This window comes from Mesoplodon mirus (assembly GCF_964341445.2).
Source record: "Mesoplodon mirus genome assembly, chromosome: 17".
Lineage (NCBI taxonomy): Eukaryota > Metazoa > Chordata > Mammalia > Artiodactyla > Ziphiidae > Mesoplodon > Mesoplodon mirus.
In genome coordinates this window covers 77468324-77496280 of record NC_138993.1, presented here as the reverse complement: position 1 = coordinate 77496280, position 27957 = coordinate 77468324, and the positions used below count along the sequence as shown (strand labels likewise).

Sequence of the window (27957 nt, the reverse complement as noted above, 5' to 3'; positions counted from 1 at the left end):
GACAAAGATAATCAAATATAGCGATTTTTTAAAATGTTTAATGAATACTTAGGAACACTGACCATGTATGAGTCACTTTACATATTTTAGTGTGTTTTCCCTTTGACTTGATTCAATTAAAAAAAATTTTGTTAAATTGAAGGATAGTTGATTTACAGTGTTGTGTTTCAGGTGTATATCAGAGTGATTTGGTTATACGTATATATGTATATATGTGTGTATTTTTATTACCTTCCATTGTAGTTACAAATATTGAATATCGTTGCCTGTGCTATACAGCAAATCCCTGTTTATCTATTTTACTGTAGTAGTGTGCATCTGTTAATCCCATACTCCCAGTTTACCCTTCCCTCCCTTTCTCCTTTGGTAACCGTAAGTTTGTTTTCTATGTGAGTCTGTTTCTGTTTTGTAAGTAGGTTCATTTGTATTATTTTTAGATTCCACATTGAAGTGGTATCATATGGTATTTGTCATTGTCTGACTTACTTCGCTTTGTATGGTAATCTCTAGGTCCATCCATGCTTCTGCAAGTGGCATTATTTCATTCTTTTTTACAGCTGAGTAATATTCCATAGCATATATGTGTGTGTGTGTGTATGTATGTATGTGCACACCCCCCCACACCACATCTTCTTTATCCAGTCACCTGCTGATAGACACTTAATGTTTCTTTTACGTTCTCTAACGTTCTTCACTAGCGATATTTTTAAATTGGCAACTCCATGCCAATTCCTCCCATTTTGGTGAGGGGAGTTGTACCATCCACATTATTAAAAACTGCCTTGTACCTTTTCAATCTTAAATTCTGAAAAGGTATCAGAAGGACCTTCACATACTCCTGTGACTCTGGAATGAACTCTGGGCGTAAGCCTAAGGACATGCAGGAGGAGAGCCTGTGACAGAACCTGCAAAGGACAGACAGGTTTCTCAAGGACATAGAGAACATACTCATGGTTACCAAAGGGAAGGTGGTGGGAGGGATAAGTTAGGAGTTTGGAATTAGCAGATACACGGTACTATGTATATATAAAATAGGTAAACAACAAGGACCTACTGTATAGCGCAGGGAACTATATTCAGTATCCTGTAATAACCTATAACAGAAAAGAGTCCAAAGAAAAGAATATAGATGTATACATATATATGTATAACCGAATCACTTTGCTGTACACCTGAAACTAACAGAATATTGTAAATCAACTATACTTCAATGAAAAAAATTAGAAGGGACGTAATCTGAAAATAAAGCATCAGTGTCTAAAGTGAATGCCCTTTAGCTTATGAAAAATGCACTGTGTTTCTCCCCTTCTCTCCTGCAAAGCTCATGCTGAAGGACAGCCCTTTCTGGATGCTATTAAATGCGTATATTGTTGTGGGTACACCTGCGTGGGGACTGTGGACAGAAGCAGACTTTCATCTCGCGGACACCCGAACTTTGTCTCAAGGCGTCGTCCTGCGAGGTCCCCGTGTGTTGTGGTGTAGTGACCATAGTGTGCAGTGACCGTGTCCTGCTTTAATTGTGCTCCGTGCTTTCTCCACAGAGCTTTTGTGCTGCGTTGCACCAGGAACTCAAAGAATACTACCGATTACTCTCTGTTTTACATTCCCAGGTAAATACCTTATTTTTAATTTCTTCAGGATTTGAAGTGTTAGGAAATGCCACTATACAGAATTTTTAAGTTTCTTCATACATTACTTTTAAAAGGTAAAAATCTGATAATCCTGTAGGGAAGGATTGGGTATCTGTAAAGTTTGAGTGTGTCCTAGAGCCCGGTCATTGCTAATTTTCAGGGTCCTGTCTGCCACTGAAACAGACCTGCTTTGTAGCTTGAAGGAACTGTCGCTGTCTCAGAGGGACCTTCTGTTTCATTTTTATGAGGATAATCCTTTCCCCGTGTCTACTTCACGTGGATTAAGACATGCTTGGCCTGTTTGGTGACCTGTACTTAACACATTCTGTCTTTCCTGTTTTTCAGCTACAGTTAGAAGATGATCAGGGTGTGAATTTGGGACTTGAGAGTAGCTTAACGCTCCGGCGTCTCCTGGTTTGGACCTATGACCCCAAGATAAGACTGAAGACCCTGGCGGCCCTGGTGGACTACTGCCAAGGTCATTTTGCTTTATTTCAAAGCAGGTTTTAGGGAGTGTCACCGAGGTTTACTTTTGTGCCTGCCCTTTTGTATGCTCAATAGCCAGAAGGATGCTGATTAAATACAAATTAATAGACGTGAAATTATAGGGGAGAATAACCAGCTGCCCGCATAGGCCAGTTTATGCTTCAGAGGCTCAGGACTTCCTTGAGGGGAAGGGGGCGGAGTCTAGTTTTCAGAGATTTCGCCTTTTCCTGTGGCCCACGGTGTTCCAGCTGCTTATCTCTGTTCCTCTTTTATTTGTCTTTCAATTAGCACCCTCTTCTAGCGCTTCACTCCCCCCAGGTTCTGGCCCACGTCTGGGCTCAGCAGCTGTGTCACAAGTTCCCTTGTTTGCGCGTCTGGGTGGGGCCTCCCCTGGGCTCTCGGCCTGTGTTTCTAGTTGCTTCTCAGCATCTTTCTCACTGTGTGTGCTCCCTTGGCCAGGAAGCCCTTCGTCTCTCCTCATCTGTAACCGTGGGCACTGGGGGTCCCTGCCCCCTTGGGGTGGGAGGGCCAGGTGAGGTGTGGGGGCTGGTGACCACCCTGCCCTCCTGGCTGCGCATGCGCTGCCCCCCTCCCGTGGGATGGTTCTCAGGGTCACTGATTCCAAGGGCACGGTGTGGGGGGCACCTTCCTCATAAGAAGAAAGAAGTCGAATACCGTGAGTAAATGCCTCCTTTCTCTCCAGCTACCGGCAGCCCCCCAACTGTCTTCCTGCCGACCCCCATCCCTTTCCTGGTCCTGGCGCCTCCAGCTCCTCCCTAGGCCCCCAGGCTTTGCCCTCCCGGGGATGCTGGGGTCCCCACTCCGGGCCTTCGTCATGCCCTGTCCTCACAACCTGCCAACTGGCTCTGTCTCTGTTGGTGCACACATGCCAGGAGGGATCTTACTAAAGTCAGAGCACATCAGTCCTTTCCTTAAAATCTGTCTGCAATCCGAAGACGCAGATGTAGAGAATGGACGTGAGGACACGGGGAGGGGGAAGGGGAGGCTGGGCCGAAGTGAGAGAGTGGCGTGGACATATACACACTCCCTAATGTCAAATAGCTGGCTAGTGGGAAGCAGCCGCATAGCACAGGGAGATCAGCTCCGTGACCACCTAGAGGGGTGGGATAGGGAGGGTGGGAGGGAGGGAGAAGCAAGAGGGAGGAGATATGGGGATGTATGTATATGTATAGCTGATTCACCTTGTTATACAGCAGAAACTAACACACCACCGTAAAGAAATTATACTCCAATAAAGCTGTTAAAACAAAAAAACTTCCTGCAATCTAATGAACTCCAGAATTATTCACGTGGGAAACTCTTCGTGTGCTTATACCATTGGATCTGGTCTTTGCCACTCCCGATATTTTATGCTGAGCTGTGCTCCTGGGACACCAGGCACTGTTAACACAGGGCCATGTTTTCAAACTGTAGGGCCACCAGTTAGTTAATGGGTTATGACATCAGTCTAATGAGTTGAGACCAGCGTAGTATACCAAAAGAGAAAAAGGAAAAAATAGAAAATCTTAAAGTGTAAATATTGTTTGTAAAACTCTTGTTTTCTATATATGCTTATTTGTGTATTGGATTGCGGTATAAAGCGTGAGTCTTGACGTGGGTCTCAGTCAAGAAAAGGTGAAGAATTGTGTTCTCGAGCGTATCTCGAGTCACGTTTTCCATAGGGGTCGTGGAGAGTCACGTGAAGCCCACGTAGAGCCTAGGCCTCTGGGCTCCTGGTCCGTCACGTGTTGACTGCTGCTTCTACGTCCAAACTGTCCTAAGAGAGCAGCCACACTTTATCTCCGTGACTTGGCCGTTTGCATTAGTGTTCAGTTGTTGGTTTCTGCTGTGAGTATCAATGTGGATGTTTTGCTGTGTTCCCAGGAAGGAAGGGAGGTGAGCTGGCTTCAGCCGTCCACGCCTACACCAAGACGGGGGACCCCTCCATGAGGTCCCTGGTGCAGCACATCCTCAGCCTGGTGTCGCACCCTGTCCTGAGCTTCCTTTACCGGTGGATCTACGATGGGGAGCTTGAGGACACGTACCACGAAGTAAGGGACGCGGCCCCTTCTCAGGCGCGGCTTTGAGGAGCATGGGAGCAGTTACTCTCTCTTGACTTGTTTCCAAAAACGATTTCCTCTTCACGGTGATGCCACCACACTTCACGTGCATGCCTGGCCTATTTTGCCAGTTACCTCATTGCTCAGAGCCGTATTTGGTTAGTAAGAAATTGTTAACCTCATTTTGAACAGTGGGAAGCTCAGCAAGGTCGGATCTCTTGCCCCTGTTTATCAGCAAGTTGGCGGCAAAGCTAGGACTAGGTGTCCCCAGTCTTAGTCCGGTTTTTCTGGCAGGGTGGTGTTACATGTTCTGATGCTTTGCACCATTATTGTATGAACTAAACTCATTCTGGTTAACTGTGGCGCTGACAATTTTAATGACACAAGTTATTTGTATATGTACCTATTGAAATACAGTTAGTTCCGCCAGAATGTAACATATTTGTCCCTAAAAATCACTGCCACGCAAAATCATACGGTAAAAACCAGACTTCTGACAAAAAGTAGAGTGAGGGGCACCGCACTCAAAAACCTTGTCATTATGTTACATTAAAACAGGATAGGAATTGAATGGAAGCTGTAGCATGGTTTTTAACACATATTAAATGGTTAAGAAATGGGTAAATTCTAGAGTAAATACGGCCTCGACCTTGACAAAGCCCTGGTATGAGCTTGTGGGCAGAGGCAGGGCGGACGGTCGTGGCTGCTGGAACGCGTGGGTAAAGGCGGCAGGGCACGTTCAGGTGCGTCTGTGGGGATGTTCGTGTGGCCCGTGTGGCTGGGCTCCTGTTTTCACCTGGGTTTTCGCGGGTGAAATTGCACGTAAGCAATCATGGCAGCAGATCTGACCGTAGGTGGTACTGTTTTGTGCTTTGGGGACACACACGGCATCCACATGTGCGTGTGTGCTGTGGAGGCCCCCAGAGTGCCCTGTAGGCCTCCCGTGCAGCGTTGGGCTTGTAACCTGCTGCCTGGACACAGCCCTTTTGCCCAACAGCTCTCCTGTCCGAGCAGATTATGTTCTTTTAGTTTTAAATCTTACCCACGTTATTAAAGTGAACACCACTTTATGTGCCTCCCTGGGAGTGTTTATGAGCTTCTCTGAAGTCAGTCCTGGGAGATGGGCTGGCTCGGCTGTGGGGAGGGCACAGCTGTAGGTTTGACTCCGTCTCGAGCGCTGGGTGGCTTTCCCGCTCCCCACACCCCATGCGCCCCTGTCGGCTTATTCCTCCTTCCTGTGTGCACTTCGTGTTACCCAACCTGAGTAAAAGTGTTTTTAATCTAATGCATGAGATGTGATGTCTCCTATGGTATTTATGTATTTGTGTTTCACTGGTTACTATTGAGATTCACTGGCTTTTCATGTGTATTGGTTATTTTTATTTGTCGTACTAATTGCTGTTTGTATTGTTTCCCCATTTGTCCTGTGGATTTGTCTGACTTTTTAAGAGTTGAATCATGGGATGGGTTTATACATTTGGATATCTTGTATCTGTAATTGCACTTTTTCCCTTTAATTATTTTTCTTCAACCATTTGTTTTCACATTATTTCAGTCTTAGGTGTAAGAATAGTACCGAGAATCATAGGCTTGACGGATGCTTTCCAAATGTTGGTTTTGCCATGTTTTATTGTATACTGAATTCCCATTTACACCCGAGTCTCCTGGACTATTTTTTTCTTTTTTTTTTTTTTTTGGTTTGCTATTTCTTTGTCAGTAATACTTAAACATAGCTTTAAAGTTTGATATCTGGTAGGAGCAGCTCTTTTCACAATCGTCCTTGTTGTTTCTGCACATTTCTACTTACATATAGATTTAGAATTAGCTTGTCGATTCTGCCAGATAAAACCTGAGAGAGTTCCTAGAAACACAAACTATCAAACTGACTCATGGGAAATAGAAAATCTAAATAGACCTATAACAAGTAAAGAGAATAAATCAGTGCTCTGAAAACCTTTCCAGTAAAGAAAAGCCCAGGGCTTCCCTGGTGGCGCAGTGGTTGAGAGTCCGCCTGCTGATGCAGGGGACACGGGTTCGTGCCCCGGCCCGGGAAGATCCCACATGCCACGGAGCGGCTGGGCCCGTGAGCCATGGCCGCTGAGCCTGCGCGTCCGGAGCCTGTGCTCTGCAACGGGAGAGGCCACAACAGTGAGAGGCCCGCGTACCACACACACACACCCAAAAAAAACCCAGGGCCAGATGGCTTCACTGGCGGATGTGACCGGAGTGGGGCCGGGGCCGTGTCTGCCGCTGTCTGCCCGGCGGGGCTCCTGGACCTGCTTCTCTGCCCCGCCGTCCACTCCTCCCCAGTGACTTCCCTGAGTGCAGCTCCTGTTGGTCTTTGTCCACGGCTCTGCAGAGCTCACTTCCTGTGTAACGTGGCTTCATCCTGTGCCCCTTCCAGGAAGCTCTTTGAAACGCCCATGTTTACCTGGTTCCCGGGAGGCTTTTCTCTCACCCTCCTGCTGCAGAGCGACGCTCAGTGTCCCACCTTGGCTGCCTCTGGGTTTGACTGACTTGCAACCCAAGGATGAGTTTTCAGTCCTTTTATCTGAAAGAAAAACTTCCAGGTGGCCTCTGAGCTTTGCTGTTTCTGTGGCGTCATTAAAACTGCCTCTGGGTCCACCAGTTGGGATTTTACTTTTATTTTATTTATTTATTTTTAATTACTTAATTAAGTTTTGGCTGTGTTGGGTCTTCGTTGCTGTGCGCAGGCTTTCTCTAGTTGCGGTGAACGGGGGGCTACTCTTCGTTGCGGTGCATGGGCTTCTCATTGTGGTGGCTTCTCTTGTTGCGGAGCACGAGCTCTAGGGTGTGCGGGCTTCAGTAGTGTGTCACATGGGCTCAGTAGTTGTGGCTCACGGGCTTAGTTGCTCCGTGGCATGTGGGATCTTCCCGGACCAGGGCTTGCACCCGTGTCCCCTGCATTGGCAGGCGGATTCTTAACTACTGCACCACCAGGGAAGACTGGACTTTTCTTTTAATTGTTAAAAAGATACGATCCTTTAGTCCAGTGGTGCAGGGATTAGTATCCAGCTTTTATTTTGTTTATCTTGTATTAGGATTAAGTGCAAAGGCAGGCAAGACTAGAGCCCTGTAAGAATTTACAGATGTCCTATGAATAGACATTTTTCCAAAGAAGACATACAGATGGCCAACAGACACATGAAAGGATGCTCAACATCACTGATTATTAGAGAAATGCAAATCAAAACCACAATGAAATATTATCTCACACCTGTCAGAAATGGCCATCATCAAAAAGACAAGAAATAACAAACGTTGGCGAGGACGTGGAGGAAAGGGAGCCCCGTACACTGTTGCTGGGAGTGTGAATTGGTGCAGCCACTGTGGAGGGCTCTCAAAATAATTAACAATAGAACTACCATAGGAGCCAGCAATTCCGCTCCTGGGTATATACCTGAACAAACGTAAACACTGATTTGAAAAGATACATGCACCCTGATGTTCATAGCAGCATTATTTCCAATTGCCAAGATATGGAAGCAACCTAAGTATCCATCAACAGATGAATTAATAAAGAAGATTAGGTACATATACACACAATGGAACACGACTCTGCCATAAAAAGAATGGAATTTTGCCATTTGCAACAACGTGGATGGACTTGGAGGACATTATGCCAAGTGAGATAAGTCAGAGAAAGACAAATACCGTATGCTATCACTAATATGTGGAACTTAAAAAATACAACAAACTAGTGAATGTAACAAAAGAGAAGCAGACTCAGATGTAGAGGACAAACCAGTGGTTACAAGTGGGGAGAGGGAAGGGGGAGGCAAGATAGAAGTGGATGATTAAGAGGTACAAACGGTCATGTATAAAACAAGCTACAAGGATATACTGTACAGCACAGGGACTATAGCCAGTATTTTATAATAAGTGTAAATGGACTTTTAATCATTGTGATTCAATATGTTGTACACCTGAACTTATATAATAATGTACATCAACTATAGCTCAGTTAAAAAAAAAGATTTTACAGATGCACTGAATGATTAGTGTAGAAAGTAGTTTCAGTGTTTGGGGAGAAGTTTCTAATTATTTTTGGTTCTTACAAAGTAGTAACTGTAAAAGGAAACCAGAGTTTTTCATTTTGCTCCAAGGTCTATCTAGGGAAACTCTATCATGAGGCATTTAGTGGCTCACATGGGTTCTCTCCCCGGTAAGCTGAGAGAGGTAAACAAATTATGCCAGTGTGTTCGAGGTAAGAACATGATAGCTCAGTGTTCATTTGTTTTATATTTTTGCCTTTTGGATAAACCTGTCAGAGCTATAAAGGATTGGGGCCTTCAACTAGGAACAGGAAAATAAGGGAAAAGCTAAAAGTCAGCACTCTTGCTTTCAAAATTAGAAAAATTTCAGACAGCAGTCAAATGTTAGCTGAAATGCTCTGATGATGCTCCCAAATCTGCGTCCTTGGATCGGAAGGTCAGTGCACTAACTAGAGAGAATGCAGGGGCTGCTTTTTGGACTATCTCTGTGGATGCCTTCAGCACTCTCCTTATTTTGTTCCTCTTACACTTTTGCTAGGAATTATTGGATTTAAAGGTTGACCATGTACCTATCTTACACTTTGGCACTTTCACGCCCACCCCTGAAAGCTGTCGTCTGCCAGTCTGCCTGGTCAGCTCCCTCTGGCCTTCCCCTGGTCCAGAGCCTCCGGCTTCTCTCCGCGTGGCCAGAGGGGGGTGGGTCTCTTGGTGGCGGCCTGCCTGTTGACCCGTTGAAGTTGGGGTCCTTTGTGGTCTGAATGAATGGATCTGGTCTTAGAAAATAAGTCGCTTGCTGAGGAAATTACCCTCTTCATTTCTGTTTTTAGCAGGAAGGCCTTGGCATTTGTCCAGCACTTCATGAGAAATCATGGTTCAATTATGCTTTATATTTTCCCTCACTTCTTTCTGTGTTTGACGTAGTGGTGAACATTAAAGAGCCTTGAGTGGAAAGTGCATCAGTAGAATAAAAGCATGTTGCACTTATATTCTGACCTTGATTCTTCTCCTCTGTAACTACATGTTTTGCAAGGTTAATTATGCCCAGGCCTCTCGGTGTTTGCTTCTAGGTGTTTGCTAGTAGGGTGATTGAGCGCTACTTTGCCCTTAGATGAAGCGATGCTTTCGTAACTTCTGAAGATGACTGAATGCCTGAGTTCTTTATCTTTTAAATTAAATTTTCTTATTGTTCATACTGATAAAAATCCAGCTGTACTCCAACTATCAGGATACATTAGTGTGTTGTCTGTAGAAACCAGCTCTTCTGTTTAAGTGAATAACAGATACATGACCATTTATATGCAGTTCATCTAACCTGTTGAATGGCAAGCCACAGAGCGGACCTACTGTGGTGACTGGGTGACCTCTTAGGTTGTTCATGGTGAGCTTGTGACAGTTTCATCTCTCTCAGGGCTGATTTGAGTTTATGTTAAGGTGGTGACAGCCTCATCATAATAGTGCTGAAAGCAGTTGTTAGTCCTGTGTTTAAAGTCAGAAAGGGAAGATAAATCAAAAAGCCTAAAACGAAGATCAATCGATACTTCCATAATGTAAATCGATATCGAAAGATACGAATATGAGTTGGAGATAAATGTAGCAGTCTCCTCCTCATGGTCATAAAAGTGTTGGCATTCGTTCAGATGCCTACTGAAAGGAAACTGGCTGTATGTGATCCTAGATGGCTCGGTACCATCTAGGATCAAATACAAGGATCAAATACAAGACCTTAACACGATTAGAAATTTTGTTTCCTTAAATACTTACCCTTGGGAGCAGATTTCCGTGAACAGGAAAAAAAAAGTCTTTTTTAGTTGATCGCCTTGGGAAAACTGTTCCTAAAAAAATTCTTACTTGTACCATATGTTCACTCATTGGCTTGAATTACTCAGTTCTTTTGAACAGTATTTTTTTCTGATTTACAAATGTGCAATTAAAACGTTTTTGAGTGTGTAAGCGCAGAGGGGAAAATTAAAATTTGTTGAATCTCATCATGAACCTATAACCTCTGTTAATATTTTTGTATATCCCTTTTTTACAGTGTATTCTTATATATTTTTATGTGTGTGTATATCATACCACACATAGTATTTTGTAACCTCTATTTTTTTAAAATAAATTTATTTATTTATTTTTGGCTGCGTTGGGTCTTCGTTGCTGCTCACGGGCTTTCTCTAGTTGCGACGAGCGGGGGCTACTCTTCGTTGCGGTGTGTGGACTTCTCATTGCAGCGGCTTCTCTTGTCGCGGAGCATGGGCCCGCGGCACGTGGGCTCAGTAGTTGTGGCTTGCGGTCTCTAGAGCGCAGGCTCAGTAGTTGTGGCACATGGGCTTAGTTGCTCCACGGCATGTGGGATCTTCTGGACCAGGGCTCAAACCTGTGTCCCCTGCTTGGCAGGCGGATTCTTAACTACTGCGCCACCAGGGAAGTCCTGTAACCTCTATTTTTATTTGAAGTAAATAAAGAAAATAATTTCATGCCATTAAACATTATTCTTCTATACCAAGACTTCTTAAAATGTGATCTCTGAAACTCCTGAATAGCACATAAAACTGTGTATTTTGTGGATATAAGCATTTTTTTCCTGGGAATAAAATCTGTAGTTTTCATCAGATTCTCAGAATGCCTTCTAATAGTTAACAAACTTCATTTTAATTAATTAATTAATTATTTTCCAGCCATGACACGTGGCTTGCGGGATCTTAGTTCCCCGGCTAGGGATTGAACCCAGGCCATGCAGTGAAAGTGCTGAATCCTAACCACTGGACTGCCAGGGAATTCCCAGACTTCATTTTTAATGACTGCATGATAATATTCTGTAATTCATTTTTACACATTTAGTGTGTATTAGAAGTATGTTGTGCCCCAAAATGCTTTATTCCAGTAACGCAAGGATAATGTTTCACTCAGACTTTCTTCATCTGTATTCACAAATGAAAGTGGTCTGTAGTTTCCATTTGGGGCATTATTTTTATCAGGATTAGCTTGTGTTAAACGAGATTCATTAAATAAACAGGTACCGCACATTCTTCTGTGGTCTATAATAATATAAGAAAGATACCTTTTTTTACAGTTTAGTAGGCCCCATGTCTTTACATTTCTGATTTCTTCTACAGATACTGCTCTTTTTAGAGTCTTCTCTCTCCCTCCCTCCTCTGTTTCTCAAGCCCCTTCCTTAGGTTTATTTTGGTTATTTACTTTTTGCTAGGAAGCTATTAATTTTATATTGCTATATATTTGCTAAAAATATTTTTTAAATTCTTTAAATCCATTTTGTATCTACAGACACACCTTTATAGCCAGGGTTGTGTGTTATTCACCAATTGGTGATTTGGAATTTATGTAAAAATCAACAAAAAGGCATTTAGGTATGTTAGGACTTAAATGGATTTTACAGTCCAGTGGGAGGACCAAGCTGCCACGTGTAACGAGGCCAGTGCTGCGTCTCAGACATCCAGCTGCTGACTTAAAGTACTGCCAGGTACTCAGGCTGTGGTCCAAATGCCATTTCTCCTAAAAGGGACTGGGGCTCCTTGGAGAAGCAGCTGATTCTAGGTCGGGGGAGAAATGAACGCTTAGGAAACTAGAGCCTGGATCAGGCCAGCAGCAGGGAAGGCACCTCGCGTGGAGTCTGAAGGACGCAGCGTCAGCTCAAGGCACTCCACCCTCCCAGGATGGGCAACGGGACGCAGGAGGGATAGTAACCGAGATGGATCGAAGCACCAGATGCGCTCCAGTCCATCTAACTAGTCGCCATGGACGGGTGTAAACATACTATCAGACACTCCTCAGCGTCTCTTGGTGGAGTCAGTTTTTCCCCTTTTAATCTTTCGATGTAAGTGACTGTAATGATCGCTCCTGGTGAGGACGCTACCTCAGAGGAAAGGGTGCTGTATTACATAAGAGGTGCTGGCCTGGCCAGTAAAGAGAAAATGCAGCCCAGAAGGAAACAGACCCCAGTGTCTACTGTGTGCAGGGACGGAAGATCTAAGGAACGAGAACAGCGCAGCGGGAATACAGCTGCCCCTCGGTATCCATGGGGCATTGTTCCCAGGACCCTCGCAGATAAACGTCTGCAGATGCTCAAGTCCCTTGTGTAAAATGGTGTGGTGCCCACCCTACCCGCATCCCTGGGTTCTGCATCCGTGGACTCGCCCAACCATGGATACAGAGGGCCCAGTGTGCTTACTAAAATTGTGGAGAATATTTCCGTAATCTAGGATGGGGAGCTCTTAGGAAGACAGGAAACCCAGAAGCCATAAAGGAAGACAGTCACCAATATGACCCAGAAAGAAAAAGACAAAACATGGAGCAGACCGTAAACAGTGGCAGATCATTAATTTGGAAACATTTGTAATTCTTAATGATTCACAAATGGTCGCTCTCCCTTATATAACAAAGAGCCTCTGTGTATTGGTAAGAAAAAGACAGTAGAAAGATGGGATGAAGATATGAAAAGACAATTCACAGGAGAGAATCATGTGGTAATCAACATTATGAAAATAGGCCCAACTTCCTTTGTTGTCAGTAAAAGAACAGTACAAGCAACCATGATTTTGCCTGATTGGCAAAATTCAAACCGAGCAAGGATGCAGAAATGTAGAGCTTCCTGTGGTGGGAGGGTCAGTTGACGGGGCCGTTTGGAAGGGAGATCTGGCGTTGTTTATAAAAATTAGAAATTACTTTGACTCAGCAGTTCTGCTCTTAGAGATCGAGTTTATAGAAATAAAAGCACAAGTCTGTTAGGACTATGCCTGAGAAGGGGGAGTGGCCTCAGTGTAGTAGCAAAGGAGCTGGACACAACAGCAGCCTAGTTTTCTCCTTAACACCCGTATGTACCCTTTTGGATGTCAGGGAACAGGCCGGTGGGCGGGGTTAGGGAAGGTGAGGAAGTGAACAGGGGAAGCTTCTGAGCGCAATGGTTCTCGGGAGAGCGCCACGCCAAGGTCGCTTCCTGCAGTGCTGCGGGTGGACCTGGGGCCTCTGCAGGCGGCGGCGCAGCGGCCGGAGGAGATGCAGCTGATTGGTGGAAGCAGGAGAGGAAGACTCTGAATTGGCTTGAACTGAATGTTCAAACAGCCCCAGAGGCTCGTGTGCCTTTCCTGAGGTGGTGGGAAGAGTCCGTGTGCATTAGGCAGGCCTCACACTCAGATCCGTGATGTACGCCGCAGAGCCTGTGATTGATACTATATTTCCAAGGGCGACCACATGTCTTCAAGAAAAAGTTTATCTTGTTTTCAGTATATTTTGGTTTTAAAAAGTCCCTTTAGGGAGACCTATCAAAATGCCTCTTGAACTGAGATTCATTGTATACATGGTAAGCCTCCCAATGTCTGGAGGATTTTGCTTCCTAGACTTTCTTATTTCTTGATGCTGCCGTTAGCTAATACCTTGCCGTAAGTGCCACTTTTTAGTGTTTCACTGCCTCTTCCCTCTCAGTTTTTCGTAGCCTCAGATCCAACAGTGAAGACAGACCGGCTGTGGCATGACAAGTACACCCTGAGGAAGTCGATGATCCCGTCCTTCATGACGATGGGCCAGTCCAGGAAGGTGATGCGCTAATGCTGTACTAACCGGCAGCCGGTGACAAAACCATTCTTCCGTTAAACACAGTTTTGTGGCAGTTTAGGGTTTACATTCTTGAGGTGAAGTATATGTTAGTTGACTGCCTCAGCGTATTAATATGTGTGTGTTAATAACAGTTTTTTCAGTTCCTGGAATTCACTTGATACTATCCCAGATGTTCTTATAGTTAGTTGTTAATCAATAGAATAATTTGTTGCTTATGAATATTTGTAGTGCTTGGATGTTTGATCGTTTTAATTTTGAATAAAGGTAACTCTAGAATATTTTCCCTTTTTTAGGTCCTTTTGATAGGAAAATCAATAAATTTCCTGCACCAGGTTTGTCATGACCAGACGCCCACTACAAAGATGATAGCTGTGACCAAGTCTGCAGAATCACCCCAGGACGGTATGATGACGATGCTGGTGGTGATAATGTGATGGCACGATGGCGGTGATGGTGACAGTGGTGGTCGGGGTGACGCTGGGGATGGTGCTGGTGACAGTGGTATATATTTGCTTGAAGTATGTTTCGTTCAATAGGACCGACAGATTTTCTGAATTATTTTCCAAGATACCTTAATACACAGTGTGATACATATAAAATATCTATTACTGTGTAAACTTCGAATTTCCCTTCTTATACAGTTAAACAATAACTAGGTGTAGCTATTTTACTCTCCTTGGTAACTTGTGTTACTTGTTTTATGATGCACTGACAGTATGCCAGAGTAAGGAAATAAAGGAAGCACTTGCTAATGAACTCAGAGGCTTGGTCAGAAATCAGCACGATTCCCAGCGTTTATGTATTCAGAAGGCCGCACTGTGTTACCCGTTCTGTGGTTTTCCCTCGTTTACTAGTGTCCTCTGTGCCGTTTTCCCCATTTGCTGCCTGCCCCATCCTCAGTAATTTCATGTATTCTCTGTGTGGCTGACTTACACGGACAGCTGTCCGGTCTTGGCTACGTTTGTTACTTATACTGTTGTCTTGACTCGTTCAAGTTTATTTTGTGTGAGGCATTGTGGTAGCTATAGGGAAGACGGTATGAATTCACCATGATGATGCTTTTCATGAACTATGATCTAGGAACGGAGATTAAATGTACAATAAAGTGAAATAATCAGTAAGTAGTAAATGGTAGAAAGTGATATATGAAATGAGGTGTACAGGTAACGTGCTTGAAGTACACAGTGCAGTACTGCCAGCTGGAGGCACTGTGCCCTCTGGTACATACAGGTCTCCAGAGCTTGTGCATCTTGTATAATCAAAACTTGGTACCCTTGGACCTTCACCTTCCCGTTTCCCCCTCCCCACCGTCCCTGGAAGCCACCATTCTACGCTCTGATTCTATGAGTTTCACTATTTTAGAGTCCACATGTAAGTGAGATCATACAGTATTTCTTTTCTCTGTCTGGCTTACTTCACTCAGCATGATGTCATCCAGGTCCATCCATGTTGTCACCAATGGCAGAAGTACCTTCTTTTTTAAGGCCGAATTATGTTCCATTGGATAGGTACACTGTATCTTCTTTATCCTTTCATATGTCCGTGGACACTTTGGTTGTTTCCATGTCTTGGCTTTTGTCAGTAATGCTGCAGTGAACACGGAGTGCAGAGATTCCTTTGAAATCCTGACTTCATTTCCTTTTTGGATATGAATTGCTGGGTCGTATGGTAGTTCTATTCTTAATGTTTTGAGGAACTGCCATACTGTTCTCCGCAGTGGCTGCATCAGTTTACATTCCCGCTGACGCCGTACTAGGGTTTCCTTTTCTCCATGTCCTCATCAACACTTGTAATTTCCTGACTTTGATGGTGGCCCTTCTGAGAGGCATGAGGTGATAATCTCACTGTGGTTTTGATTTGCATTTCCCTGATGATTAGTGATGTTGAGCACCTTTTTGTGTTCCTTTTGGCCCAGCTTGATTTTCAGCATCTGAGAGGACTCACTAGGGGAGATTCCAGAATGTGCTGGAGTTGTACTGAAAATCCAGATCAAGGTCAGGGCTGATGGGAGATGTGGTCGCACCTGTATTGCCATGCAGTTAAGGCCAGGGCTCCAGGGCAAGGCGGCGGCTGCAGCTGCAGCCACGGGCCAGACACGTCTCCCTCTCGCCCCTCTGGCTCCCCGTCTCAGGTGTGTTTGACACGCACTATTCTGCGTAAACGTTTTAGGGATTCAGAGGTGCCAAGTTAGTTCTTAGGATATGGAGGTCCCCGTACAGAATTTTTGGAAACACCTGTGTTGAAAAGGTAGAAGAAGGAGGGAGAGCCAGGTGAAGAGTTGTTTTGATGCCTTTTGACGCTCCCCTCGTGGCCGGAGAAGGTAGCACTTAGGAGGACAAGTGCCCTGCCTGCGGGGGAGGCCTGCGGGGGAGGCCAGCACCACTGAGCGCCCAGCGCCCGGCACGTGGCGGCTGTGCAGGAGACCGCTGGGCCTCAGTCGGCGACTCTCCCCCTCCACTGCTCCCCTCTGTGGAGCAAGGTTGTTTTGGCTGTCAGTACCGCTGGGAGGATGGGAGACGCGGACTCGGAAGGACTGCTGGTAATGATACAAAAAGCAGTGGGAAAAGTCACATTTATATTTCTCATATGTGAAAAATTTTGGAAATTTAAAAGTGAGCCTAGAGAGTTAAGGGTAAATGTTTTCCTGTGGGAGCTGTTGTTTCCAGGAACAGAGACTAGCCAGCAGGCTCTGGGTCGTGTGTCTTCTGAGGCGCTTTGGCTGCCGTTGGTTGGCATCAGACCTTTTCTTTGGCGTGAAAACCCTTCATGAATCAAGCACTGGTACAGTAAGAACACTTCCGGGGGAGGATATTGACATTTTTAAAGTGACGTAGATCAACAGAAATGTATGTTGCCCCTCCCCCTCCCCCATCCCCGCAATATGACCGTGGTCAGCTCGGCGCCGGGCGTCCTCACATTACTGCACCATCAGACCTCCCCTTCTACAGAAAACTACGTTTCCCTCACTGTGGACACCTTAGTTTCTCCGCAGTAGTGTATAATTAGAATAGCAGCAGTACTAAAATAGGTTTTTCTTAATGGGACCGTTATTCCGAAGAACAAACAAGCCCTCCTGACTGCGCCCTCGGGCTGTCAGCGAAGCTGTGAGCGGGTGTGGGGTGACTTCTGTGTGTGTGAGTCTCATTCCTCCTTCGTAAAATGCAGATTATGTACGTATGTGTACTTTTCCCTTTTGTTCTTTACAGCTGCAGATTTTTTCACAGATTTGGAAAATGCATTTCAGGGGAAAATTGACGCGGCTTATTTTGAGACCAGCAAGTACCTACTGGACGTTCTGAACAAGAAGTACAGCCTGCTGGACCACATGCAGGCCATGCGGCGGTACTTGCTGCTCGGTCAAGGAGACTTTATCAGGCACTTGATGGATTTGCTCAAGTAAGAAGGCTCTTGAGGTTTTTTTGTAAACGTGCAGTAGATTTCAGCATGATAAAGAGCTTTACAGCTTCTCTTTAAAAGAATAAGCGACATTAGAGGAAATGTGTTGAATTCTCATAGAACGTTGGGAAGATGAAATCCGAGGAGAGAAAATTGTCGCATCGTCAAGCCGATGTCCCTTTAGTTCTGCTTGTCCTGTGCTTCGCTCGCAGGGCTTGAGCGCTTCTTGAGCGCTGGCACCGACCGGCAGGGGTGTGAGGGGTGCGTGGTGTGGTCGGTTAGCTTAGCTTCAGTTTGAGAGTAGTCTAAGAAATAAAATGTATGTTTTAAAATGGAACTTTTTCTTGCATGTTTTTAGTTTACATTATTTCTTGCTAAAAAAAACCAAAAAACAAAAACAACTTTATAGAACAAATACAACTACTCCTTCCATTTAGTTCCATGACGTTCCTCCTGGCACCGTCCTTTCTGGAAGGAAGTGTGCGTCCCTCCTTCCTGCCATAGAGACAGGAGAGCCAGTTCTGTAGCAGACAGCCGGGCCCCGGGCAGCCGAGGGTGGGCACAGCGTGGACTTGTGCGCCTAGGACTGGACATGTGGCTTCTTGGCGCTGCCTTTGGGACACTTCAGTCATGCCTGTGTGAGTCCAGCAGTGCCTCAGGCCTTTGTTCCCCAGACTCCATGTGTGTCGGAATCCCCTCCAGGGATTGTTGGACTGGACGGCCGGGCCTGCCCGCAGAGCCCGGCTCCGTGACTCTGGGCTGGAGCCAGGACAGTGCATCCCTAAGAGGGTCCCGGCCGAGGGGAAGCTGCTGTCATGGGGACTGCACTTGAGAGGCCGCTTCAGCCACGGAAGCTCCATAGTTACACCCCTAACCAGAAGGCCGTCTTCAGTACGAAAGATGATTGAGTTTTGGGGGCACACATAGCAGGCTCAGGGGTAACCTTGTTTGAGGAATTAGCTCATGAAAGACTTGATCTGCTGAACATGAATTTTTGGTGGTTATACTTCCTGAAGGAGCCTTTCTGCTCTCTGTAAGGAAGGGGGTCGCTGGTGACTTAGGTACTGGTCCCAGGGCAGCACCTGTGGGGAGTGGGTGGAGATGAGTTTTTAGGGAGAGATGTTCTTTCAGTGGCCCAGGGGGTGGGGGGCAAGTGTGCAGGTTTGGAGGAGAGCAGGCGTTTCGTGAACGTTTAGAGGCCGTGGCCATGTTGCAGATCGCATCATTTAGCTGACGTACCCGTGTTTGCCTTATGCTGCGTTTTAATAATTAGAGTGTCTCATCCTTGATAGTAAATGAAAACTTTATTTCTTCTCGAAAGCCTGTTTTAAGTTTCCAGTTTTAAAAGGGGAATGCCATCAGTCTCTAGCTTGCCTCAGATTTATTTGAGCGACACTGACGTTGCCCCGTTTTCACCCTGTGCACACCTGGGGCAGATCTCGGAAATATTAGCTTCATATTTAGGAATGCAGATGTCAGTAACCCTTAAAATGTTTGCTGGTAATGCAGTCGTTTTTGGCCTTTAGAATCATGGTGTCCACACAGCCAATTGTTTTGATTTAATCTAGTCCTTTCTGCCCATCGGATCTGTACAGGAAGTTACAGTAGTTCATGCTACTGTAGGCCAGGCTTAAGTTTGAAAACTGTATTTGTTAGCATGTGTGGCTCACTTAAGGATTTTCAGTTTTAAGCTGAATCAAAATTAAGTTTAAAGAAGTGTTTTTCTCCCCAAAATACTTGATGAAATCTTATTTATAGTTAATTCTGTAGCATTCAAATTTTATAGTCATTTTGTTACCATGTTGTATTGGTTCCATTTGTCCTTTTAGGTTTTGTAATTTGAACTCTTTATGATTTTAAGTTTGTAGGAAGTGCATTGAGAATTCAAGTAACATTCTCTTTTACTTTTACAAAAATCTGTTAAGACCAGAACTTGTCCGTCCGGCTACGACTTTGTACCAACACAACTTGACTGGAATTCTTGAAACAGCTGTCAGAGCCACCAACGCCCAGTTTGACAGCCCTGAGGCCCTCAGAAGACTGGATGTGAGGCTGCTGGAGGTACCGCAGCTCTGGTCCCACCCGGGGCTCCTCGCTGGCGCCCTCCGTGTGGCCTGAGGCCCCGCCGCCCCGCTCCGCTCTCTCCTCCTCTCTCTTTTTCTCTTCCCTTCCCTTCTCTTCTCTTCTCTTCTCTGTGCTGCTCTGTGCTGCTCTGCTCTGGTGGGAGGGAGCTGGCCACCGTGCATCGGAATCTCCATCCGGTGGCCTGGCGTGTTGTGGCCTCAGACAGGTCCCCGCACCTCAGTGTGTTCGCCTGACAGAGGGCCCCCAGGGCTGCGGGCAGGGGACATGCAGCTCTGTCCTGGGGCCTGGCCACGTGGACGCTTAGTCACCACCACTGCTGCTGCTGCTGGTGACGATACTGGGCATAGAGGTGACAGATCGCAGTAGCATCGATCACAAACAGAGGTGTTTAGTTTTAGTTGATAGAAGATGACTTTTTTTAGGGGAATGAGTATTTCATAAACATAATACACTGTTTGCTTACTTATGATGAAGGACCATTAGCAGAACCTGTGGGTTTTAAAAAAATGTTTACTTTTAAGGATTAGGAACACAAAAGGCAGTGGGTTTTTGTCATTTAAGAAAATGCTGATGAATGTTAAAACTGATTTTACAATATTCATGAAAAATATGCTCTTTATTCCAGAATATTTGCAGGGCACCTCGTACGTGCCTGTCACTGTCTAGGTGCTGAGGGCACAGGAGTGGACAAAAGATGCCCTCCTCTGCTTTCATGCAGCTCACGCTCAAAACTGCTGAGTGGTTTTTAAAAACTGGGCTTTATTTTAATGCCTTTCCTTTGAGGACTCGACAGCCTCACAGTGGTGGGAAGCCCTGCAGTTGTGTGTCTGTTTTTGCTCTCAGGTCTCTCCAGGTGACACCGGCTGGGACGTCTTCAGCCTGGATTACCACGTCGATGGGCCCATCGCGACCGTAAGATCCCGCTGGGCGCCGTCGTAGCTGTTTGGGTGGCTGCACGTCCTGTCGCTTCAGAGTCGGTTTCCCTCTAGAGCGCCTCGTGAAGTGCCCGCTCGCATCCCGGATGCATCCATTGAATGAATGCTCGAGCCAGAGTCGCGTGTGTGTGCGTGTGCGTGTGTGTGCAACAGTCACTAATGAGTGCTGGATTATTTGAAGAACTCTTAGTATCATTTGTTCTCATCATAGGTTCCAGCAACTACTTAATAAACAGGTTATTCCTTTTGTTCCAGTATTCTTAGCCTGTAGTGACTAATTTAGGGTAATTTGAAGGGAACTATAAAGTATTTTAGTGGCGTTGTATTTTTACTACTTGGATAAATTTGATATTTAGTATTCATTTAAACTGATGAGAAAATAGCTGTCCTATTGTTCATAGTGCTTTCACTGTGTTTAAAGAAAAGTACTATTTCCTTGAATGGTTCCCAGATCATAAAGGATTGACCAGCACAGCTCTCTTCTTGTGTGTCTGCAATTAACATGCCCTCTTTAGTGCTCAGTTTTTCTTTATTCAGGCTTGAGTGAACTCTCCTTGACCAAGGTATCTCTTTGAACTTATCTCAGTCATTTTCATATCTGAAATCTTGAAGAAGGACATGCATTTCTTCTAATTCTTGGGAAAATATTGTGTTAAGAAGTAGTGTAATTGGGCTCTACAGTGTCTCCCTAGTGGTCTTTGCAGAGTTGGAGTCCGTGGCTGTCCTTCCTCTCCAGGTGGGATGTGGGCCCGTCTCCTGCTGGAGAGCTTGCACCGAAGCCGGGCTCTCCTGCATTCCCTTTGGGCTGACAGCTTTGCTCTGACAGGTGGCTCTCTCTCTCTCCTAAGAGCCGGTAGCTACTGGGGCAGGCTTTTTACACATAAACTCCCAGTGTTTAAATTTTACCAGGTCAAAGCTACTACATTTTCAATATATAACTGTGCTGAAACTTAATTTTTGGTCATATTCAAATTAGTTTTTTCTCCTTTGATGTATGTCATAAATAGTTTTAAGTAATTATAATGTACAAAACAGGATATTTTAGCAAATTATTTGTTAGAAACTTTCATATTATCTACCTTGTTAATATTGCATATATTACATATTATTTTTTCGTAGTATAAATGATACCATAGTGAAGGCAGCTGCATCGGTTATTTCACAAAATGTAGGTGCCTGGAGTAGTAGATACACTGAACATGGTCTATATACACGGTTACTTAATTATTGTATGATATCGCACACCTTACTGAGAGTGTTGACGTTATGCATTGCATGCCTTGTGCATAAGCAATTGATCGCGCAATGTTATATGTTCAAGATTTTAGATTTTTAACAGCTCTAGGAGAGTCAAGAAAAGAAGTTTATATCATAGATGTATTTAAAAAGAAATTTAAGATAGACCCCTGCCTATGGCTAATAGGTGTCAATTTCCTTGCCGACTCCAGTGGGTTGATGGTCCGACGGGAGAGGCTGGATTGGAAGGAGAAGAGGTCGTGTAATTGGTTGGTGGAGTCTGCCCAGGACTCACACAGGGAGTGGCCTCTTACCTGTCCGGTCTTTGCCCTCCAGTCCCAGGGTCGGCGTATGTCCTGGCTTGGCATGTTCTCAGTGGAGTGGCTGTACCTGCAGCCATTTTATTATACAACTGCAGATAATCAGACTAACGTTAGAAATTGAGATGATTTTTAACTATCACGTTAAATTCTGTGCAGTTGGATACAGAAGTTACATTTTATTTAAAAATTTATGGTTTTAGAATCAGATTTTAGAAGCAAATGGATTTCCTGATTTTTCCCTGTTTAATTTACCATATTAATCTCTATTTCCTTTCTATTCTCATTGAGATTGTCATTTTTTGTATAGATTTAATTAGAATGGGTACATATCTTAGTTACATAGTTATATCTTCTATAACACGGCATCATTTTAGATTCTTACAAATTCTGTGAAGAAGGATTTGGAAAGACAAATGTCATTTTGACAATGGGCAGGATAAAATCCATTTATTTCTACCCTTGATCTCCAGGGTATTACATGAGGTGTCAGGAGCTTATTTGTTGAATGTTCCTCCGAACTTTATTCTGCAGTAAGTGATGGACTGAGGGACCACGTCCTGTGGGTGCTGTTTCCCTGTGTGAATGCAGTGGGATGTGAATGTCCCCCCTCAAGACAGTTCGTAGTTGTAAGGAATTTCGGTCACACTGAACTTTTGTACATCAGGTCCGTTGAATGTGCTCTGACACATAAACGATCAGCGTGGTTGCTGTGTGATGACGCTTTCCTGAAGTGTGCTGTTGGTTGCTTACATACTACTTAGAACATGCTAGAGTTGGTTGTGTGTTCTCTGGCTTTTTGTTTAAGGGAAAAAAAAAGACTGAGCCCTGCCCTGGGAGGACCCTCACCTCACAGGATCCTGTCAGCCTGTGTTCTGCTCTTTCCAGGTGTTCACTCGAGAGTGTATGAGCCACTACCTGAGAGTGTTTAACTTCCTTTGGAGGGCCAAGCGGATGGAGTACATCCTCACTGACATCCGGAAGGGGCACATGTGCAACGCCAAGCTCCTGAGAAATATGCCAGGTAAACCCCGGCAGAGGGCGTGTCCCCACCTGACCCTTGGTTTCTAGCAGCTTCGCAAAAACAAAAGTGTTCTTAAAGTAATTGAAAAGTGGTTTCTTGTGCTTTTGGATTTGTCTTTTGTGAAGAGGCTCATTTGTAATATGCTTATCTTGACTTCAGTGCAAATCAGGAAAAGAAATTGAGTCAAGTTAGGTTGTTTTAGACATTGAAGTTTCTTTTAGAATCATGTAGTGTTCATATATGTACTTTAATTTTTTTTAAAAACAGAATTTTTAAGGAAAGAAAGCCGTTTAATAAATCACTGGCTCACTTAAAATTCACTAAGTGTTTTAATTAACAAGTGGTCGTGATGCTCTTAGGCTCCTGGCCGAGCTTCCTCTGGACTCACTTCGAGAAGATTAACGGTAGGGTCCCTCTGAAGTAGCTGAGAAGGAGGCAAGAGGGGGCGTTTTCTTTGAAAGCCTCTCGTGGTTGTGGACGGTAAATAGCCTTCAGCGTCCACTTTCTAGTCGATGAGGGTGGAGGCGCTGGCTCCTGCCTCTGCCGCCCTCCCCGGAAGTCACACGGTCGGAAGTCACACGGTCGGAAGTCACAGGTCGGAAGTCACACGGTCGGTGCGCCTGCCAGGTGTCCACTGGGCTTGCCCTCTCCCCCTCCCTGTGAGCAGAGGGGTCTCATCTTCCTCAGTGTCTGATCGAGATCATTTCAGCGCAGTGCAGATATTTGTCATTGTATCACTTCTCCTTTCGAAATAAACAGCTGTATTATTTTTAGCTGTGGGAAATCTGAGCTCTGTAACAGTTCTAAGTATTAGCTGGTTCTGATAGGTTTTTCTGATTTGAATATCAGCAGTGTCTATGCGAATTGGCTTTTCTCTTATTTTGAATAGTCAGCAATGAGTTTTGTTTTCTACTTGAAGATAACTAATGCATTTACTTGATCAGTTTTCTGTGTAATTTTAACATAACTTGATCCTATTATATCATGTTCAGTTTCAGCTTCTTTCATTGAGCCTTTTCCCTTGTCATTAAAACTTCTTCTAAAATATTTTTAATAGCATAATATTGCCTCCTGTGGACATATCATTTTATCTTTTTGGTTGGACATATAGTTTTTTGGGGATGTTTTTTACTATTTTTCCACTAATATAAATAATGCCATAAGCTTTGTGTAAATATATATTTATATGCCTCTGAATATTTCTTTAGAATAGGTGTATTGGAAATGGAATTGCTGGGTTAACAGATACGAATCTTAGTTTTACTTTACATTTACTAATACTTCTATTTCTTAGTATTTATATTTTAACTCTGTTGATACATATTGTCAGATTACTTTTCAGGAAAGTTTGTACCTGAAAAGTTTGTACCAATTTAATTTACATCCCCGTAAGCACAGCTGTCACTGGTTGATAATTGTCTGTGTTGCTGTTTTCTTTCATCTTTCTTTTTTTTTTGACTAACATTGGATATTATGTTCAAACAAACTGTCAATTTGATAGGTGAAAATGAAGTTCATTTTATTTATTTATTTGTTTTCTATGAATTAAAAAAAATTTTTTGGCCACACCCCATGGCATGCGAGATCTTAGTTCCTCTGACCAGGGATCAAACCCGTGTCCCCTGCAGTGGAAGCGCGGAGTCCTAACCACTGGACCACCAGGGAGTTTCCCCACTGGACCACCAGGGAATTCCCTGGAAGTTCATTTTAATTCCTTTTAATGCTTTTTAAATTATCTTTGAATGTAAACACTTTCCTTTCTTTCTTTCTTTTTTTTGTCATTTGTGTTTGTTTTTTCAGGAAATTGTTTTTTTGCTCATGTTTCTGTTGGAGTGCAGCGTTCTTACCTTTAACTTATAAGGAAGTGTTTTAGTTATTAATGGCCAGGCAACTTGATGAACAGAGATCAACCAGGTAGTTAGTCTTTTTAACACAGCAGATTTAGAAATGTCCCACCAACCATAAATCTGAGGCAAAAATACGGAAAATGCTTCTGAAAGCAGCCCGTGGAGTCCTTCACATATGCACGTGTGTGTTTGGTCATGTGCACAGTATCCATGATTATCATCCCAGATATAATTTTAATAATATTCATCAAAATAAGTTGTTTGGAGTAAATAGTTACGCCTGAAAATGATTTGCTTAGAGCAAGAGTTTTTGATAATGGTATGCCAAGCCGATTAAACCCATTTTTATATATATTTGCCATTTAGCTAGACAGAAAAGATTGTTGATCTGAAATGGTTTAAAGATTTTTTTCCTTTAGAAAGAAATGGAAGTTCTTTTGTTAGATTCAGTTAATCTAAAAACCGTTGCTATTAGTGGCAACTAAATGTGTATTTCAAATAACATTTAGCCAGATGAAATAGACAAATACAGAACTACAGGTAAATGAGCTTGCTGCGTTCTTTCTCAGCCTTTGTGTCCTGGGGGGAGGGAGTGCATGGAGCTTCCCCTCCCCAAAGAATGGTGTTAAAATAGTCTCCTTTTTGGTCCTCGTTGGAAATAAAACTGAACAAGGAGGAGGTAGGGGAAGTGGTCGACTCCCCTGCTGGCACGGGACTTGTTTTCCTTTCTTGGTGATTAGTATGATAATGATTCATCTTACAGTTGGCATTCTAGATTTAGTGGAATGGTGGCTCAAAGATGAGTAGATGTTTTTCTCTTTGAAAGTTCCTTTTTGTGTGTGTCGTTTTTGTCCACGTGGGTGAGTGGGTAGTCCTCAGTGATTACACGCCTGTGAAGGGTTCTCTTCTTGTTTGCCAGACTGCTAAGCCAAGCGGTTACTGCTCTGCCCAGATGCTGGGCTATGCTGCCAGGTCGGGCTGTGGCCTCGAGGTGTTTCTTAGTCTTCTGCCTCAGAGTCCTCGTCTGGGTCGGGGCTGGTTGGCAGCACTTGCCTTCAAGGGTTGCCAGGATGGACTCTGGGCAGCGCTCAGCCCAGCACCCCTCGGGGAGCCCTACGTGGACAGGTGTCCTCACACTTGCCTGGTAGACAGAGGACGCCAGACGGTGGCTGCAGGAGGCCCTGACCGGTGACCAGCGGTCTTGTACCCAGGAGACAGGAAAGACCCAGGATCTTAACAACGTCCTTTGACTCCATAGCCTTGAGAAATGAATCTCATGGGTAATTTGGTGAAGTCACTTTTAAATATCATCCCCTCAGCTGTAGATAAAAGTTGAAGGAGGTGATTTTGAAATTGTGAGTAAGTTGTTTTAGGGTATTTTTTAGAAAGAAACTTCTGTAATTTTTAACAACACTCAGGCTATTTCCAGTGCATCTCCAATTGGTCAGAAGCTTCTGGGAAAGATGTTCAAACCTCAGGGTCAAGCCTGTGAGAGCTGCTGGTGGATTTTAAAGCCCTGAAGTCCCTGCCGCAGCCTTGAGGGGCAGTAGAGGATTACAGACAGGTCTAACGTCTCACGCCTAAGTCCGCCAGAGGGGAGATGGTCATTCTTGGTGTCTGCAAAGCTATCTGCCGCCCCGTTAGTCCAGCGGGAGATGTACTGTATTTATGTATTTATTGGACCTCAGGGTGAATGTTGCTTTGCTTTGGGGATTTTTAGAATTATATGGTTATTTGTGGTTCAATTATAAAAACTCAAGTACTTTTTTTTTTTTTTTTTTTTATTGCGGTACGCGGGCCTCTCACTGTTGTGGCCTCTCCCGTTGCGGAGCACAAGCTCCGGACGCGCAGGCTCAGCGGCCATGGCTCACGGGCCCAGCCGCTCCGCGACACGTGGGATCTTCCCGGACTGGGGCATGAGCCCACGTCCCCTGCATCGGCAGGCGGACTCTCAACCACTGTGCCACCAGGGAAGCCCACAAGTACTTTTATTTTAAGTATGTTTTAAGTGTATTTTCAAGGTTCTGGGTAAAGAGATTCAAGGGCTGTTTCAGGTGTAAGTTGTACTTTTTAGGAGTTAAAGGACCAAAGTATACCTTGTGAATTCAGTCTCTGTATGAATGGGGTTCATAGTCGTTAGAGCCTTAACTGGGCAGTGAGCAGTTCCGAAACGCTTCAGCTCAGAGCGCTTGCGCTTCCCCGTGGGGAAGGGAAGCACTGAGGTGTTAGAGGGATTGCAGACTTTACCGTGTGGGTTATTTTACCAGATCCCTTTTCAGGAGGCAGTGCCCTCGGGTCCCTTCACTCGCAGAGGCTTTATCTTAGAAGGAGGGTGCATTAAAGATGCTGTCCTCTGTGCTCCCTTCAGACTCGAGAACAGATGACTTTTCTAGAGTGAAAATACATTTGGTAGTACTTGAAGACTATAAAGAAAATAACACATATTTTAACGTTGTTGCCAGATTTGCCTTGGTCATGGAAACCTTTTGAAGGGGATGTGAATGAAATAGTCAAGACATAGATGATGCAGATTGTCTCCTTAAATTTTGAGGATCGAAATGATTCACTCGGTGAATAATGGTTGGCCTACTCGGTGCTGCCCGTTCTTGGTATCCAGCGGTGGATGTGACAGAAAGGTCCCTGTGGTCAGGAAGCGTCTTGTCTCACAGGCAAGCTGGACGTGTCAGCAGGCACTCAGGGCACTTTGATCGTCGTTTGAAGTGGGAAAGACCAGGTGCTGTGGGAGTAGGGGAGGGAGACCCCCACCAGGTGGCGTCATAGGATGGAGGGGCTCCCAGGCTGGCATCTGGAGGTGAGTGCGTTAGAGGGGAAGAGTGGGGAGTGGGGGAGGGCCGGGGGCCCGGCAGAAGAGCGTGTTCAGAAGGGGGGCTGGGCCAGGTGCAAGGGCCTCGAGGCCGAGAGAGCCGGTGTGACTTCAGTGCAGCGGGGGCCAGGGAGGGTCCGCCCCGAGGGGTGAGCTTGGAGGCCAGCAGACCGGTCCACCGTGACGGTGTGCAAGGGTTACACAGCCCGGGGAGCCTGCAGCATTGGGGCTGAGAGCCGTGGGGTGGGAGGTGTGGCCAGGGTGGACCCCTGGGCCTCTGCTTCCAGGCACTGCGGGAGGAGCGGGGCCGGGCTGCCAGGTCAGGCGCACCCATGTGAGACGTTTTTAAGGGTAAATGGATCTGCAGCCCAAGACAGATCTGGGCAGGAGGAAAAGACTTCAGCTTAGGTGATACTCAGAGGAGACCCAGACTACACGGAGCAGTGAAACCTGGAGTCGCGCTTCTTCCCTGATGTGTGTGGAAGATGGTCCTGGAGCCGGAGCTGGCGAGTGGCCGCAGATGTGCTCTGGC

The 27957-nt window shown here is 45.0% G+C and overlaps 1 protein-coding gene across 2 annotated transcripts in view; it reads left to right on the top strand.

Moving 5' to 3' along the window:
• The window catches only part of TUBGCP3 (tubulin gamma complex component 3), a 60547-nt gene that overhangs the window by 19474 nt on the left and 13116 nt on the right, over nt 1-27957 (top strand). The window contains exons 9-17 of one of the 2 annotated variants that reach the window (XM_082602017.1): nt 1542-1610; nt 1977-2109; nt 4002-4168; nt 13627-13737; nt 14052-14160; nt 16983-17154; nt 19080-19215; nt 20083-20151; nt 22619-22754. In XM_082602017.1, the coding sequence (XP_082458143.1) occupies nt 1542-1610; nt 1977-2109; nt 4002-4168; nt 13627-13737; nt 14052-14160; nt 16983-17154; nt 19080-19215; nt 20083-20151; nt 22619-22754 (1102 nt within the window). Of the gene's footprint in view, nt 1-1541; nt 1611-1976; nt 2110-4001; nt 4169-13626; nt 13738-14051; nt 14161-16964; nt 17155-19079; nt 19216-20082; nt 20152-22618; nt 22755-27957 lie in introns of both variants that reach the window. The other variant, XM_082602016.1, reaches the window with a different exon arrangement.